The sequence below is a fragment of the Camarhynchus parvulus genome, chromosome 1A (genome assembly GCF_901933205.1).
Source record: "Camarhynchus parvulus chromosome 1A, STF_HiC, whole genome shotgun sequence".
Classification (NCBI taxonomy): Eukaryota; Metazoa; Chordata; class Aves; order Passeriformes; family Thraupidae; genus Camarhynchus; species Camarhynchus parvulus.
Window position 1 is genome coordinate 49,467,323 of NC_044586.1, and position 19,100 is coordinate 49,486,422.

General features: G+C 36.5%; 1 protein-coding gene across 13 annotated transcripts in view; it reads right to left on the reverse strand.

Moving 5' to 3' along the window:
* Positions 1-7,910: 7,910 nt before the first annotated feature.
* The window catches only part of POT1 (protection of telomeres 1), a 61,870-nt gene continuing 50,680 nt past the window's right edge, over positions 7,911-19,100 (reverse strand). For 11 of the 13 annotated variants that reach the window (XM_030960314.1, XM_030960312.1, XM_030960311.1 and 8 more), the window contains 6 exons: positions 18,677-18,882; positions 17,257-17,392; positions 14,574-14,668; positions 13,014-13,105; positions 10,767-10,872; positions 9,658-9,770 (listed from right to left, as the gene is read on the reverse strand). In XM_030960314.1, the coding sequence (XP_030816174.1) occupies positions 9,658-9,770; positions 10,767-10,872; positions 13,014-13,105; positions 14,574-14,668; positions 17,257-17,392; positions 18,677-18,882 (748 nt within the window). Of the gene's footprint in view, positions 9,771-10,766; positions 10,873-13,013; positions 13,106-14,573; positions 14,669-17,256; positions 17,393-18,676; positions 18,883-19,100 lie in introns of all 13 variants that reach the window. The other 2 variants (XM_030960316.1, XM_030960302.1) reach the window with 1 other exon arrangement.

The window sequence follows — 19,100 nt, forward strand, 5'->3', positions numbered from 1 at the left end:
TATATTCGCCATTTCTGTCACTTATTGCCACTCCTTCTTAGCTCTGATAACCCAGCTTTTCATGTGACTCTTTTCACAGCTGCACTTGTGGAATAATGCAGACTAAGTGATCACTTTCTAACATTTCTTTTTAAGGATTTCATTTATTTTAGTCCAGGACATTTATAAATCCTTTGGAGAGCTGCTGTGCTCAAATGCAGAGGAGATGATAAACTTTTGGAGAGGGGATGTAGGAGAACACAGCTGGGTACAAATGTAAATCTGGAAGTGGATTTGCTGCCAGTACAACAGCAGCTTGTGTGGAGAGAGAGCTGCTTCCCTCTAACTCACTATAATTTAAAAATTGAAAATTCTCAGTTAAGCTCTTGAAGCATTTTTTGATGGTGAAATTCTCAAAATTCAGAAAGGATTTCCAGAACAGGACAGTCAGGAACAGCTGTCAGGCCTTCAATGACTTCTGGAAGCATGAAACAAGCCAATATATTTTGGTGAGGAATGAACCCAAGTTTTATTAAAGATAAAACCTCTTTCTCTGAATGTCCTCAGGCCAACACTGCCTAAATAAGAGTAGGTAAGGGAAAAAAAGTCAGGTTTTTCCATTCAGATGCCCTCCATTCATCTGTTTCATTTATGAGCTGCATCTCATCATAAGCACACTCACAACAGAGGCTGTCTCCACGTGCCTGTCTGGGAGAGACATGGCACACATGATTCCCAAGTTTGGCAGTGGTTCCTGCCTAGACTGGCTTAAAAATTATGTATTAGTCAGATATTTTCTGTCCATGGAGATAAAAAAGGAAATACTTCAGATGTACTTCTAATAAGATAATATGTTTGCTCAGGCTGAGCTTTGGATTTTGCATAAGTGGACACATGGCTAGCCAAATGAATGAGCCTGTGGCAAACCTTATGCAAAAACATAAATGTCATCATTTTCTTGGACAGCAGTCCAGGACTCAGGGAAGACTTACTGTGCTTGCATCTCTGTTTGTCTCTTCTCTAGAGCAAATTTTGGGTCATTATCCTCAATTTGTGTATATTTAAGTAGATTCCCCTTTAAAAGCATCCTGATGCTGCCAGAACAATAAGGGTAAACATGAAAAGCTTAAACATCCTCCAGATATATGCCAAAGAGATTAGAATCACAAAATTCTAATCTCAGAGGATGAGTAAAAGGCTCGGGCTACAGGGCCTGTCATGAAGATCTTATTTACAAGGAAAGCACTTATTTTCCAGTATCTGCAGATAATAATAGTCAGAATAAGAGAAATCTGTGAAGTATCTCTCAGTTCCTTTTTTTACACATTGATAAACAAATCAACATTTTCTTTCAATGAGCACATACATCTTTGCGCTGCAGTATTTCTATTACAATTAAAAGAAGAGATGTGATACTCATTTTTTCAATTTTTTGAAGCCCTTTCCATCTACTTGCATGTGTCTTAGTACTAGATGAATTAATAGATAACAGTGCCACTGCCTGAAGCACAGCTGGGTAGAAGTTGCAACAGATTGTCTAATTTCTAAGGAGTTGATTTAACCTTAAAAATATGGCTGTGGTTCTGCACTATACAAAACAGATGGGTTGTTTGTACAATTAGGCCTTAAGTGTTGAGTTTCCTCTTGATTAAAATGCTCAAGATCTCTATTACCAACTGTCAATTAAGAGGTGTGTGTCTAGCACAGGGAAGGATACAACCCTGAGTGTTATACAGTGTGTTTGTCACACAGCTGGAGACAGAAGGGCAGCTAGCACACTGCACATTTCTGCCCCATGGTATTCCTGCTCTTAATTTGGGAAATCAAACCCTTTATGGATCATAATCAAATTTATTTGTGTCTATCAAAATCCCATATCTCATCAAGGGCCTGACTCTGCTCCATCAGTGAACATGCCAGAATTTTTTGATTAAAAACTTTCCAAGCGATTTGTTATGTTTTCAATTCTCACACTCTTGTCTTTAAGACCAGGACATCTGAGGCAGCAATGGCCAGACATCAGTGTCTTAGTGCAAGCATCTGCTCCTGAGCCTGCAAAGTTGGAGGCTGTACTGGGCACAGATGCACAACTGTCCATGTGTGTTTCGAAACCGTTCAGACACAATTATTGTAAACTTTGATTTAATCTGCTGCTTCTATTTTGAACTTGTCAGTGTTCTCTTTTAGATCTAGACCAACTGTTTCATTTTTTAGTATCTAACCTTTAAAAATTAATTTGAGGACCAACAGGAGAGTACTGATATATTATTTGAAAATTGATGGTGTTTTATACTGAGGAGGTGCCAGCTCTTTTGGGATCCCAGTAAGAAAGGCACTGACACTCAGAGCTGATTAGATGATTTATTAAGTATGGAAATTGTAGAGGGGTGACAGCAATCTGTCCCTTTTGAAGCTGAGAAGTGCAGCTGATGCAGAGTCAGAGGAGCCCCTCCTTGTGGGTCACAGCCCCCCACACGGCGTTTGCTGGGGCTGGGCTTTGCCAGCTCAGGTTCACTGGCACTCCCAGGTACAGACTCTCCTGTCTCTCACAGCTGGCAGGTTTGGAACCTGGACTCAGCTTGGAAGAGTCCCAGGGACAGTGCACTGCTGTTTGGGATACAGAATGGATGGGGTCGACTGATGAGGCGATTAAAAGATGGTTTATTGCAAAATCAGTCTCATGGAAGGGTGAGACTGTAAGGTTATTACATCCAAACCATCACATCAGAAGCTGTACATCAGAAGCCATTTTAATTCTATTTATAATGCATTTTATAAATTTCTTACCCAATCAGCTACTTCCACAAAGCTCACTAGCATCTTCATAAAACAATTGTTAATTGCTACATTTTATACTATTCTGCTGCAATGTGTCTCTTTTTATCCAATCATGTAACTCTACAGAAAGTTATTGTTGTATCTTCTACTTTTAACCAATTCTATAACAAGTGCTATTGTTAGACTTAATTATTTCTATCTTGCTTAACATATTTGTTTGCTTATATGAGGCATGTTTCTACTTGCTTAGAACATATTTCTGCTTGAACTACAAGTCTTTATTCTTTGTGTCTGTTTCACTTTTCTGTTCTAAAGCATCAAGCCTCCTCCAAGGCCTTAGGTCAAACACTGTATCCATGTCTATCTCTGAGCTTGTACATTGGAGGCCTTAGGAGCTCTCTGTGCTTGCATTTCCCACACACTCCAATACTCCTAGCTCAATAAAGATATGGTTCCAAAGAGCATTCATATAACTATGGTTGAATACATATTGAATACATGAAAATTGGTTACGTGTGAATTTGTTATGTATACCTTGATCAGTTATGATACAGTGTAAAGCAGTTGGATGGTATCTATAAGAAAATAAAATCCGTTTTCAATACAGTGCCTCCTCTGGGGCCTCTGCTCTATTTGAGCAATTTGTTATGCTTTTCATCAGATTAAGTTTTTATTTACTATTTGGTTTAAGTTTCAGATGAAAATTCTTTACCAAAGCTGAATTACCAAAAGCAGAATATATCATTGTACCATTTTTCCATGTGTCAGTTTCAATTATAATTGATTTCCAATTCTGATTTGCTTTGTTGCACGTGCTCTTGACAGGAGAATTTGGTACAGCTCCGTGCTTTCCTGACACAAATTAGCCAATGACCTCGATATTTGAGATGAGGCTTGAGTACCTTTGCCATAGGCCCTAAGAAAAGAGTTCAGGATTCCCTGCTCCATCACATCACATCAGCTGCCTCTTCACCCAGACTGAAAAGTAGGCCAGACATTCACATCTTTCTAGACCTTACAGCTGAGCTAAATGAGTTTTGAAAATTATTGCTATTTTTAAACTACCTTGAAAAGGTTGCTGTGAAAAGGTACACTTAGAAAGTATCATTGTGGAATACCATCTTTGCCAGAAAGAGTGATCTGAGTAGGTCTGGCACTTGGTGAATGACAAATACTGTCATTATGCCAATTCTTTTTCTATTCGGTTTTTAAAGGATAAAACCAATTTCCAGTAACTGGACCCAGAGGAATTAAACTAATTTAGAAATAGAACTGTGAATTAGTCTAGTTAATCACTCCCAACAGACTGGAATAATATTCAATATGTTATTTATTATCAAATCATATAGAGCACAGCAGTCAACAGATCTGCATTAGGATTTGCAAGGTACAATATCTGATCTATAGAACTGCCACATTAGATATTTAAGGCTCACTCCTCATTCTTCATTGTTCCTTCATGTGTAACTTCTGACCTTTCCCAACCTTTCAAACAAAGCTTTTGAAGTTTTCTTTTCCGCTTCTATTTCCTGCAAGAAGGACCCAAGCCACAGCACGTTGCTAACCAAATGCATTATCTGACCTGTAGGGAAAAAGCAATTCTTCACCTTTCTCCTTACTCTTAAAGCTCTTTGGTTTGCTCTCAACAAAACAGCAAGTAATGGAAGCAGCTGTTTTCCTTTAAGTCAAATGCAGTTTTCTGGGCAGTGAGACCTTACACACACGTCATGGTTTAGGAATGGCTGTTCCCAGTTCAGTGCCCCCACCAAGACTCTCCAAACCATGTTCTGCTCTCTCTCACTCCCTCATTTTCCTCTCTCCATCCCCTGTAGCAGAATGGGGAGGAGAGCTGGAGACACAAAAGGCAAAGGTCACAACTTGAGATAAGAACAATTTACTGGAAACAGCAATAGAACAAGAAAATGAACAGTAACAGCAACAATACTAATGACAGAGGGTACAAGAAAAGAAATTATGCACATGGAAAAAATCCCTGATAGTAGATCAGAGGGCCTACTCTGCCATGCTTACTCCACTTCAAGGAACCTCTTCTCCTCAGAAGATAGTCCCTTTCTCCCACCCCTGGCAGTGATGTGAAGTGATACAGAATAAACTCTGCATCCCAGCCATGCCCACTCCTGGCTACAGCCAAAAATTACCCCTGTCCTGACCAGAGCCAGGGCACCATGACACTACAGGTACCAGGGCACCTCTGTGTGACAGGAGAGCACAGGGCTGCATGCCTAGATGGCCTGTGACAGCTCTCTATCCCGGGCTTATGTCAAACACAATCACTCCCATGTTTCCATTCTTACTAATGGGATTTTACTCCTTTAGCATAGTAAGTATGTTAGGAAAAGTGCATCCTCCAAGATGGAGTAGCAAATGAATGTATGTCAGTGACAGCACGTAAGACAGCTGGGTGGTGAAAGCCCCCTACCCACCCCCTGTTAAAAACAATCAAGAGCCCCTTTGGTTAATACACACCCTGTCAGCAACTGATCATATTTGTCACTTCAAACACTGCTCAGAGGGGCTTTGAGTTGCTTAAGGCATCATTTGTAGACAGAAGAAGGAAGAAATAAAATTTGTAATTAAATCTGTTCCAGCAGCAGATTCCAGTTTCAGTTTTGCTGCTCTTTTAACCAAAAAATTCAAGCAGCATTTATAAACTGCCATTATCCAGAGAATTCCTTTCAGTGAAGTAACACCTCCATAGTTGAAAACTATCTGATAGCTGGCCTTTGAAATTACAGCTGGATGTGGACTCAATTCTAAAGGTGTAGCTTGTACAAAACTGTATTTTTTGTCAGTGTCAGCTTAGCAGTGTCAGTCCACAGGCTGTGCGCACACACAGAGTAGAAGGTACAGAACGAAGTTCTGCTTAAAGCTTTGTGCAACAGAACAGTTGATATAAAAACCCAAGACCAAAACCCAAAATCTTTTTCTTTGCTAGCACATATTTCCCCATTCAGCATATATCCTTGCAAAAATTCAAATTAAAACAAGTATCTACTACATGTAAATTTATTTCTAGACTTTCAGTCTGCTCTGCTTACGTAGACAAACGGTCCCAAACAGAAGTTTTATGGAGATACCTCTGTAGGCATGTATCAGAATTGCAGCAGAAAACAATGAAAAACACATTGTAGCACATTGTTCTGGGGTGAAGACCACCCATAGCTTTACCACAAATATGAATTCATTAATTGTAGTAAAATACTGCTCTACATTTTTAAGCACTTTGGAGCTGGTATTCCATCATCAGATGAATGTTTTTCCAAACCATAGTTCTTACTGGGAATTTCATGTGTAGGAAATGCTATGAACAGGAGCTGCAGCAAACTGTCTCATAAAGATTCTCTATCACTTCTTGTTTTAACTACTATCCTCTGGAATTTTGTCTGTTTCCTCTGAAAAAAATCAGAATCCTCTGATTTTTTTTTACTAATCCTTAACATTCACTCTATACTTTAAGTAACACTTGAAGTAAATTCTTATTTGAGCTTTTTTTTTCTCTCCTCCACTGAATAACATTTTTTGCAGTGATCCCATTACACCTGAAGAACTTGAACATATATTTACTTGTTTTTTTCACAACTCCATTTAAATATTTGGTCTTGCCCTATATGGTAGTATCCCAGTTCCTGCCAGTTTTACATCTTAATGCAATGGCTTGGCCAAAAAGTGACCTAATCTGCATAAATTCTTGTGATCTAAAGTACTGGTATTGAAAAGCTAAGCACTCATCCCTGTTAAGACAATAAACTCTCTTCCTTCTGTTGCAAACCTCAGCTTGTATCCTCTGGGCTCCACTGCCCTTCTTACAGTCCCACTTCCTGCTGCTCAGTAGGCAAAGGATTAGCATCAAGCTAAGCATTTCAAAGCCTTGTCTGTAAATCTCTGGATAACTGCAAAAGCTGATGAGAAAGTTCAATCATTGCTGAACAGCAGGTCACCTACCAGGAATGCCTCCTTGTTTCTGCAATATGTTATTTATTTACATTCTGTCTTTCCAGCTGGAGTTTCCAGAGTATGACATGTCCAAGAGCTTAAACTCAACTCAATTTGGAAAGACTTCCAAAGTCCGTAAGTTTTTAAATTCTCTTAAAACACAGATTTTAAGGAGCCAAATTACACAGGCACCCCTAAAAACACTATTCAAAGTTTATTTTGTTTTCTTTTCTTTTTTCCCTGGAAATACCTTTTTTTTTCTTTTTAATTACAATTTTATCACTTTTTTTGCACTTATCCATGTAGTTGGAGCAATTAATAGATTCATGTTCCATTATTGGTCTTTCATAGTTCTATTATTTCCCCTCACAGCTCCTCCTTTTATATTCAGATATTCTTCTCCCTTAATGTTGGCTGTGTGTGATGTACTTCACATTCTATGCATATTTTCCCTTTCCACTAGGAAGGTGATGTTTTGATTCAGTTTTCCTACATGCTGCAACGTATGTGGAGGAAGAAAGATGTGAAACCAGCAAGACATGCCTGGAGTTTTCACTGGATCTTAGTATACCAGTATTAACCCAATCTCCTGCTGGTTCAGATTTTGAGTGTATTAAAATACATATTTCAGTAATTTAAAAACTATTAGAGTAGACATCTAAACTTTTATTAACATTTTAGAAACTGAAATCACACAAGAAACTCACCAAAGGAAATAAGACTTTTACTTGTAAATAAGAAAATTGTAAATAACAGCTAAAAGTCATTATTTACAATTTTACAAGATGCTCATCTTCCAGGAACCAGAGCCCGCAGGCGCTGCACATTCAGGACACAACAATCTCAGGACTTCACCCACCAGTCACACACTCACACCTCTCAGCACTGACCAGGACAAGTAACTAAGGTCCAAATCTCCAAATCTTTTCAATGACTTCCACTGCTCCATACAAAGACTATCAAGGAGAGCCATTTTTAAATGTCTGTCCAGTAATTCCTTTCTATACAGTGATCCTTAGTATGAACAAATATGTAGTTATTATTTTATTTCTATGCATTACATTTAGAAGCAGAAACATGTACATTTTAATCCAACAAACTATACATTCATTTGGAGCATTATGTTGGATGAAGCTACCGATGACAAATTTTTCACAGTTATGAAATTGAAATAAAAGTCAAATACAAGAAAAACCTCATTATTTGGAGAAATCTTTATTAAACATTTAAATACAATATTCAATAGTAAAAAAATAATGTCATGCATATGTAGAGTTTTTAGGCAGGGATCTCAGACAAGGTGTGTGGTAAAACTGATTTATTTTACACTGAAGTTCAAAACACCTTTTTATTTATTCCTTTATGAAGACATGTTTAGAAAAAATGTACAATATCAGTATCTTTCACAGTTGTTAACAAAAATATAAAAACAGAAATTCATGTTTTCACACCCTATATAAATAAAAGCAAAGAAGATTCCCTTCAATTTAACTCCTAACTTGTGAAAACATTTGGGTATGGCCAGTGTCCAAAGTTTTATAATATTCATTTGTTGTAATTATTTTCTGTTGATGCAATTATGCAAAAATTCAAGAAAACATTCTTAAGTCAGCAGAGTGCTGAACTGCTGGATCAATTCCAAAATATTTTTATTTTTTAGAAATTTTTAAAGGAAATATGCACTCACCACTTTTAATATTGGTTTTCCCTATACACAGATCAATAAAGAACAATATCCTGGCTTATGACATATAAATCCAGTGTAATTTTTAATGTACAAGAAAATTATCAGAGGATATATGATGAAATTTTAACACAAATTGCATCATCTATTAAACGGCCCTCAAAAATAAAAAAAATAAAATCTCATCTACTATCAAAATAATGATCTACTTACAAATATTGCATCTTGCTTCTGAAATTCTTTAAAAACAGCTGCTGTAAATACTAAGTAATTTTGCTCTGATGGAAAGAATTTGATTTGACAGGGATTTCTACATTAATTATCCTTAGAGAATCATGTCCTGAACTTGTCTTAGAGACTTCTGAATGCAAAGTAAAACCACCACATAGCTTTCTAGTCCAGCAGAATTTTCAATCCATGATAGCACCAGATCAGTTCTGTATCTCTAAATTTAGGCACACAATCTGATTATTTAAGGTGGAAAGGCAGATCAAGCCTTTGAAAATACAGATCCAGCTAACAAACATGCTAACAACTTTGGTACCCAACAAGGCCACCCCAGAATCATTACCATCTACCAAGTATCAATATTCATTTTGCAATTTTACTCTACCTTACTTTTGTGGTTGACTTTAATTTTAGTGATAATCACTACGTGGTCACGTTCACAACCCCATCAGAATCTACAGTAACTGGTACATGTAGCAGTTACCTGAGTGTTACTAACAGGAGGAGTTTGTCTAAATGTACAAATCAGTACAAAAATCAAGGAAGTCTCTAAAAACCAACCTACCTGTCAAACTGAGAACAGTAATACTGGCTTGCACAAAGTAGTCTGAGTTTACTGAAGAGCTTTGTATCTCTGCCTCTGGTGACATAATTTAATACAAAAATGAACACGCAGCATCATCCTGACTACATTTTTCGGAGTAAAATTCATGAATTTCGAGTAACCTCATCACTGCCTTTTTGAAGGATAGATGGAAAGTAGATTGCTTCCATCAACCTCAGCCAAGCAGCTTCCAGTGAAAAGCTTAACACCTCCACTTGCCTTTAGATCACAAAGTCATGTGCCAGGAAAATAGCAAACATATCAAAGTATAATTCCCATTCCCATTCATACATAAACTAAAAATTCATAAAAACAAGTTGAATTCCTAAGAATGGAACAAAGATATTTTTTTTTAATACAGTCTCTGATCCCAGCCCCCCACAGAAATTGAGTCTTACTGGATTACTTGCAATTAGCAGCACATGACTGACTATACAACATCTTCAGCAACTGTGGTGTCAAAAATTTGGTAATAAACTTGATTTTTCATTGCGTCTCTGACATTATAGGATTTGATGAAGCATTCCAGCCATGGCAAGTCACCTACCAACAAAATCCAAATTACTGTTCAATATTAATTTCTAATTTTTATAGAAGGCAAGCATAACTTGAGCAAGATATTAACTAGGATATCTAAATGTATACAATAGTTAATACGAAGAAAAATTGTTAACTTTGAAATTCCAATTGTTATCTTTTAAGTTTCCCACAAGATCTGAAATGGTGTTCAGTAACAGTCTTCCAAGACTTGTCCTCTCCACCAGCACTCCACAAAACACTTGGACCCAGTAGTCATGCCACAGTATAAAATACATATATGTAAAGACTTTCCAATAATAAAATTTCATCCCCATGTGTCTCAATGAGAAAATCCTTTACAATCTTTATTACAGGACAACTTTTTAAAGTATGGCAAAGACTCCAGGGTGATTGCAGTGGCCACTGACAGCCATGTACTTGGAGCATGCTCTGGAGGTTGGAGCTGCATCACACATCCATCTACCTTGGACATGTTTAATTTAGGCAGAGAAACTTTCTGCCACAACACATGCACTGCACAAAAATCTCTGTAAATGGATTTGGATTAAGCATTGCTCAATTTTCATGGATATTTCCCATTGCAAGGGATGCTTTAAGTCAGCATCAAAAGCAGGATATCACCTGGGTGTGCTTTGGGAAAACGGAATTTCCTTTCCGTTTTCCCTAACATGCCGTGACATTCAGTATGAGGGTGTTCTGGTTAACTCCCATATGAAGGCAGATGGCATGTTAGTGGCTGCACAGGCATGGCTGTATTCACACACCACTGCATGCTACATGAGAATTTAATGAACCATTTATTTTCTTTCTCAGAGGTAGAGTTAATATGAAAGACGTGCTTCAGAACAAATTAACATGAGCCCTGCTTTTAAGCTCCAGTATTTTCCTGTATGGAGTTTTGCCTGTGCCTAAGTTGAATTCTAAGACTTTTCATATGCAATAGCAGATTGAAATACTGCTTTCCTTCCCACCCCCCTTTTAAAATAACAGCAAACTGACCTAATTTTCTTCCTGGAGGACAGAGCGCATTCATGGTCATCTGCATCTTTTGCTGAAGAAAATTACTAGTTAAGATTTCAGAGGCAGGAATTTGGAAAAACTTCTCCTGAAAGAGAACAGAAGAATATAAGGTACTGAAAGAGCTGTAAAAAATCATTAGCCAGAACCTTGATTGCATTTTCTTTAAGGAATTTAAAATCAGGTAACACAACAGAAGAACAGTATTATTTCAAAAACCTGTTTGGATACAGAAAAAACTCAAGCTGTCTGAAAAAATTAATGCTTTTTTTTTCAGTACCCCTGAGTATTTAGGGACTAGAGCCATCCGGAAAGCACATATGTCAGTCTCTATACATAACTGGCAGATATTCCTCATGAACCTCCACAACCAGACAGTATCAGACAATGTTAGGGCCAGAGAGGATGGTCAGTTCCCCTCAACAGTCCCTCACATCTTGAGAGGAACAAAATCACTTGAAAACAAGGGGCACTGCAACCTGGCTTTATATTTGTGGAATTCTCTTAGTGTGAGTTTCATTTGCTGGCAGTTTTAGAAACTATGGAAAAAAGGCTTATTCTGTGGGGTAAACATCTAAATGGAGACAGAAAACAATAAATGAAACACTAAAATGTTAAATAAACATTTTCTGTGTATTTTTAAACTACATACATTGAGCATTACTGAAAAAGCTCCAAGTTTATTCTTTCCAAGTTTGTTATCTGATTTTGGATCTCTAAAGGTTTATCATCTTATAACTTCTCATAGTGAGCTAGGGTTTTTGGTAGTAATTTCTCATCATTGTTAAAAGATACAAATAAGAATAATCTGCCTCTGTATAACTTTTGCATGACATGTTTAATGGCAATGATCAGAAGTCAGTGGATAATCCAGCAGCAAAAATGACACAGATAACTTTCTCTTCTCTCTCTTCAGTCTTCTTCTGACTATAGAACTTTTTCATTTTTTTTCCTTCACTGACTTTTCCTGTAAGGAGGGGAGGAAAGAAAAGCAGTGTGTTCTTATGGAAGCACAACTGGAAGCTAATGTAAAGCTGCACTTCAAAGCAGCCCAGTTCCTTCTCAAGTGGTGCTGAAGGACTGGAGTTTAGGCTTGGAAACTCTTGGCTTGTCTTTGAAGTACCACCAGCAGGAATGGGAGCAGCTGGCACTTCAGAAGAAACTGTAGGTATTTTCCTGCAGCTAAACTGTAGTACTGAGCAGTATCTGCTAAGAAAGTGAGCCACCCTGAAGTAAAAGTTTTTGAAATTCTGCATCAAGAGATGGTTTAAATCTTTCCCCCCAACTTCAATTTGCAGTTTTATTTTTCTTGATAGAAAAAGGGAAAAGGACAGTAGAAGGAAAAGATGACTGGCTGACATGGGGATTGTAGTCTTTGATCTCCTTTGCTGTTAAAACACCATGTATTTTAAGAAAGAACACATTTTATCCTGATATTATTTTTACTTACAGTATTAAAATTAAACAAGGAAGAGTATTCTCTTTAAAGTTCCAGTCAAAGTAATTTAATATAATGGTGGAATATGTGCAGATATATACACATTAAACAACACTACTGTGCAGAAGGAAGTCCCACTAAATTTTTTTTCTGTCCCCTTTTGTCACACCCACATTGCCATGACAGGAAAACCATCCAGTCTTCAGCGTCTCAGAGAGCAGGAATGGTCTTAAGTTGCTTTAGAGAAAACCAAAGATAGGTTAATTCTAATGTTAGTAAAGTAATTGAATAAACTACTTCTGAAATCCAAGATAAATATCTGTTCAGATATAGCTGCCTAGGGAAAGAGGGCATCCTTACCCCATGATCATGTGAAACAAAAAAATCAAGGATTACTTAATGGAGAGATTCTACTGAGAGTTAAAAAAAAGAGGTGATGAGATTTTAAACTGATGCAGAAGTTAGCTACATAAATCCTGAAACATTCCTATCATTCACACAGCATTCAGGCTGCATAATTTAACATTGCCAGTAAAACAGAAATTCAGCAACAGGAATATACAAAAGTTTATAGAAATAGAAAATAATCTATTTTCAAGCTTCAGTTTTGTCTTAATACTTTAACATTCTATACTCTGTACAGTATTAACTTATAATATTGTAATTATTGCCACAAAACACTGCAGGTAACATAGAATGAGTATTTGTGCACATACATTTGCCATTTTAAAAACAAATAAAATCCAAACTCTCATAATCTGTAGAGTCTACCTTCACCTAGATTTACTTACATCATCAAAAAGGTATGCATTTAGTGATCCTGTTTCATCAACCAGTGTAAACTTCATAATAAAAACATACTGGAGCAGTTCAATACCTAAAACTGAAAAAAAAAATTGATATTTCTCTGAGAGGATATGCAAGGCAAACCATAACAACTAGAGCTGACAATATCCCGTTTTTAATAGCAACTGACTTTAAATACTGTCATTAGAAGTATAAATTAACAGACCAAAACACAGAGGCTCTGCTGTCTGACAGCAAAATGTCATTTCTCTCTTGGAGTCACACTGCAATTTTCCTAGAAACACTTTAATAGATGAGCCTATAAAAACACAAAGATTTTTAAGTACTTATTCCCATGCTAGTGAACAAAAAAGCTAATATTTGCTTAGATCTTAGATCCAACCTTAGTAGGACCCTCCTTTCCTGCGTTCTTTTATCCATGGAAAGGAGAGGTGCTCTTAATTCAGTGGTAATAAGAATTCCACCTGAAAATTATCTTCTGAGGAAACCAGTTTATTTGATATGATGTAAAAAAAAGCTACCAGGCTTGTTCAGAAAAAAACTTTGCTGGCAGTTCTGCAAGTATTCCTGCTCTGCATCAGTGTTTTCTGGGTACACCATTAAACTGGTAGTCATTATATGTTCAATTGATCTCATAGACTTGCAGGTTTATAATTTAGCCTCAAAATACAGCTGATAGAAGAAAAATATGCATAAAATAGTGTAACTGTCAGGAAGCATTAATTAATATTGTTTTCATTTTGAGAATTAACTCTCAAGCTCTGCCAGTTAAATATTACTTTACAATTATTTAACAGGATACAATTATGAAAGTTTATTTAAGAAAATCACTGCATTGCTCAAATAGTTTTATTCTTTTAGAAAGTGTTTACTAAACTTATATATCGCTAAATATTCCAACTTAATATGTTAGAACATGAATTGATGAACATGCAAATATTCTTTTTTCTTAATGCATTGTAAAGTTTTAAACTCCATTTCCATAATTTTAACACGTTGACTGCATATAGTACACAAGGAACACATGAAGCACAGAATACACATAATTGTTGTGGAATAATTCCTTTCATTTGAGTATTATTTCTTGCAGACTCTCTGGAACATGACGTTTACAGAAGATAAAAGTCTAACTTGCATGAGTCATTACATAAGACTGTCTTTAATTCAGGTGAGAAAAACACTATCTACAAAAGCAGAAGCAAGATTAACTTCAAGGACTGCAAGTACATACAGTTTAAAGGTAAAATCTACAATGAAAAATTCCTGACATCTGCACTAAGCTAAGTGTTACTACTGATACAAATGGCAGAAGAAACTAGTCAACACATAAAATCTTTTAATTCATGCTGCAATAGCTCCAAAAGTAACTATGTTATTTCAACTGGTGTAAGGTGAATGAATTTTACAGCACCATATTCAACATGACCATAATGACATACTTTCTGTACAGAACTGCAACCCAGAACTGCAAATCAAACCATTTCCCACCAACACTTCAGAATCAAGGCACAAAAGTATTTCAGGACAATATCACATCAGCTAACCTTGTGCTATTTCAGTTGGTTCCCATGATGGTTGCTGTTCTGCTGCAATGGAACTTAGATTCTTCATAGGCTTTGGAGTTGAACACTGCTTGCACCTAGCATTTAAAACAAGATGTTGAGACTAACCAAACCATGATGTATTTGTATTAGAAGTGTTCTGCACAGAAAAAAAAACAAAACTCTGATTTTCTTACACTGTGGAAGTACAGAAGTATTTCTATTGCTGCTTGAAGTAACTATTTTACCAGACACACCAGCTTTAGAGCACAACAAACCCTTAATGCTGTTTTTGAACTATCCATGAGGAGAAATAAATCTGGAAAAGACTACTTCAGGAACTAAACAGAATTAAATTAGAATTAAATTAGACAGGAATTAAACGGTACATCAAGACTGAGAGAGCTGGGGTTGTTCAGCCTGGAAAACAGAGGGCTCTGCGCAGACCCTACTGTGGCTTCTCCATATATAAAAGGAGCTTATGAGAAAGACGGAGAGACTTTTAACCAGGGCCTGTAGTGAAGAACAAGGAGAAACATATTTAAACTGAAAGAGGATAGATGTAGATTGCGCAGAAAGAAGAAACACTTCACAAAGAAGGAGCTGAGGCACTGGAACAGGCTGCCCAGAAAATCTGTGAATTCCCTATACCTGAAAGTGTCCAAGACGAGACTGGATGGAGCTGTGCAACCTGGCGCAGCGCAAGGTGTCTGTGCCCAAGGCAGGGGGTTGGATTGATGATCATGAGAGGTCCCTTTCAACCCAAACCATTCTATGATTCTAAGATCACTACACTGCTAAACATATGTTCATATGCTTTGTAAAAGTAGTAATGAATCTGAACTTGTAGCACACTCTAAACCCATTACAGAGTTACAGGAGAAATCTGGCTTTGCCTATGTTGAGAATATTAACTAAGAGCTGCTAAAACAATCTATTTTATTCCTGGTGTATTTACATCAATTATTATAAAATTACATGTGACACAGTAAGCTAATGCTGCAAGTGGGTGGAAATATTGAAGAACTGTTTTCAAAGTTGCTCCCATTTACCTCAAGGAACGAAATTACAGAACAAAACTATTTTTCCCAAATTAAGCTTCTCTATTAGTATATTACAGTTAGAGCTTGAAATAAACATTTATTATCTTTTAGAATTATATGCAAAGCATGTTATAAGAATCAATAAAACTACTTCCGCTTAAGTGATAAAGTTAAGTCACTTTTTTCCTTTAAAAAACCCACTCAAACTCCAATAAAATAACTTAACTGTGAATTTTGCTTTTTATATTCAGTGTTTCTGTGTTTATTTTTATATATAAATGAATATACATGCAATGCACACACATATAATTCATTCCACCATAGAGAATCTTTTCTAGACTTTGCTAAGTATATGCCACTGATAAAAATGTGCATGAAACATAGCTCTGAAATGCCAGTATATTTGTGAGGTTCTTTCTTAAATATCTTTTAAACCATTTACTTTTATAGTCCAACCATTTGCAAAGAGAACAAGGTCTGAAGGTGAGTTGTGTATAGCTGGGGAAATATATGGATATGGATTATGAAAGTACAAGCAGAAATACTCTTTATTGGTGAAGATCCTGTCCCAGAAGGAGTACCCATATACTGCCTTTATTTAAAAAAAGCAATATCTGTAAAGGTCAAAACTATATATGACAGAGAGAAACAATTATCTGTATTTATTTTATGGATGGCCCCTTATGGGAAACTTCAGGGTTCACAGGAAACATGGAATATTTCTGCACAGAAATGTTTTTACTGCCTGCAGAACTAGCATAGTGCTCCACTGCAGGTTGCTTTGCCTGAACTGCTGAGAGAGAGGACTCAGGAGCTTGCACAAAGGAGATTGGTATTTCTGAGCTCAGTAGCTGCATGCTGCTGGGCACTGAGGCAACACACTGCTGACAGCTCTCACTGACAGGAACATGGCATTGCATGGCAGATCACACAGACCAGACCTAGGTGTGGGTACTGTACTCCACAGCTTTGGAACTGTGGAATTCAGAAACCTGGTGAAGTCATCTCTACAGTGAATGACAGCCACCAATAGGTAAGGCACTTTCCAGTGCTGGGGATCACAGTAAGTTACAAATGGTAACTTTGGCTGTCCAAAATCCCTTACTGCTTCCAAACCTCAAGCTTTTCCAACACTAAGAGAGAGAAGGAGTTGTAGATTGACATGCTATTTAAATATTATCTGTTATGTTGTATATACATATATATATATATATATACACACACATATACATATACATATTTATATATATAACCCTTCACCATACAGTTTTAAAACAACATATGTTTTGACTTCAGTCTAAATGAGACCAGAAAATAGACAAGAAGAGGTATTAAGGTACTTTGCACTCCACAGGCATTTCCATTTCTACAGCACACTGCCCTGCCCACACACCACAGACAAGACTGAAACTGGAGTGCTGTGTAAGATTTATAGATCAAGAGCCAAACTGCAGTCAGTCTTTTGATACCAGGTATGAGATGATATGGCATTTCATCCCTGATGTCAGTACTGGGGATCATGCTATGTATTTTACAGAGAATCTTTGGGTGAATTATCCCTTCAAGCACTGCAGTGTGGATTACTGAAGAAATGCTATCTATTACTGCAACTAGTGAAATATCAACACATACTTTTCACCTACCCATAATATTTTACATTCCCTTTCAGAAGAAAAGGAGCTGAAAGATCCAGTAATTCAAGATCATCCTCTGTGGATCTCACAGGAATAACACACTTGAATCTTTTTGTAAGCTTCCAGATTTCTTTTAGTGTTCCACCTATTAAAAACCAAAAAAAACATGGTTTCTTAAACAGTAGTCAGAAATAAATTGAACAACTTACTCAGCTGATTTCAGGGCCTTCAATAATAATTGATATCCACTACCAAAAACTCAAAAAAGAGTCCAATACCTTCTCACTTTTACTCAACAGCAGACTCAATTAAGAACCAGACATTTATCAAAGCAGATGCCTTAATATCTTCCTCATAGCTAACACTGTAACCAAGAGGTTGTACTTAGTTAACACCACTTTCATTTAATTACTCCTATGATTTTACTAGCCATTGCCTTAGAAAAAAAAAATCAAAGCAACCAAACTGACCTTTTATATGCACATATCCATACACAGACCTACTCAGTTGCTGACACTTTAATATCTGAAAATAGATTTACCGAGTTGTATTGCTCAGCTGTTCTAGGAAAATAGAGAAGAAATAGATTTTTTTTCCCCAGAAAGAAAAGGTTAGATTGAAGTTAGTTGGGAACATAGCTGGGAACAGAAATAAAGCAGATATCAGAACTAATTTATTATAGAAGAAAGCAGAAAACAGAAGGGGTTTTGTCATTGACCCTCACACAAAGGACCACCTGACTTACATTTGCTTATTCACATCACTACTTGAGCACAATTGAAGGCTTTGTTTTGAACTCTGAATGGTGCTATATGCAATTTATTTTTTTTATTATATAAAAATTCCTCAATAGCATTCTTGCTAAATTGCTTTGTTTAAAAGTCAGTGGCTATTTCTCTTTCCTGAGGAAATCTGATAAAAACCACACCAAACCAAAAAAAAATAAAACCACTCAGAGAAGCTCTATTAATCTGAAACAACACTGACATCCAGAGGCTGACAAATTTAATTAGAAGCTTGTATTACCAGAAGCCTTTCAAAACTTTCTACATCAATACTAAAAATAGGCTTGTTTAGAAGACTTGCAAGTTTTTAAATCAGAACTGAAAAACAAGTAAGCACAGATAGCTTATTCAGCTATCTGTGATAGCCCCCACCATATTCAGATGTTAATTTTAGCATAATCAATTATAAACAATATTGGCACAGTTTTAAAATAGACAGAAGCAGCTTATAAGACCTTTACCAACTACAATTTTCTGTTTGCACAACAGTAACTTATAGTTCCAGCTCAGTTTTTCTTTTCTTTGAAGATACCTTTATGATCATCACTACTTACACTGAATACAACTTCAACACATCTTTACTTCATACATACACAGAGTGGACACAGCACTGTAAGAATTGGTATATTTGCAATTTACCTTACCTTCTATCATAATCAAGGTGTCTTCAGGATGTTGAAGCATTTCATCACGCTTCACAAAATGGATGGCTACTTTCCTCTGTTTCTGCTCTTGTGCAGTCCATGTTACAGATTCATACCAGGATGTATTGTGTAATTCTGGGTTTGGGGCAGTACCAGCAGAGCCATGTAAAATGAAGTCAAAGTCATCTCTATCTGGAACTTCTTGCCTAAAATCATTTCCAAATTGTGTAAGTAACACTAACAGCTTTTCCATAGGCAATCTACTAACAAGGATGACAGTATTCCAAAAAAATATTAGAATATAGTCATGAGAATCAAAGGATATACAGGAAAAATATCCTCATTGTTTTATAGTTTAAACCATAAGAGCTGTATAGTATATTATGACTTTCCATGTTAATAAATATGTTAAGTAATATGCTAA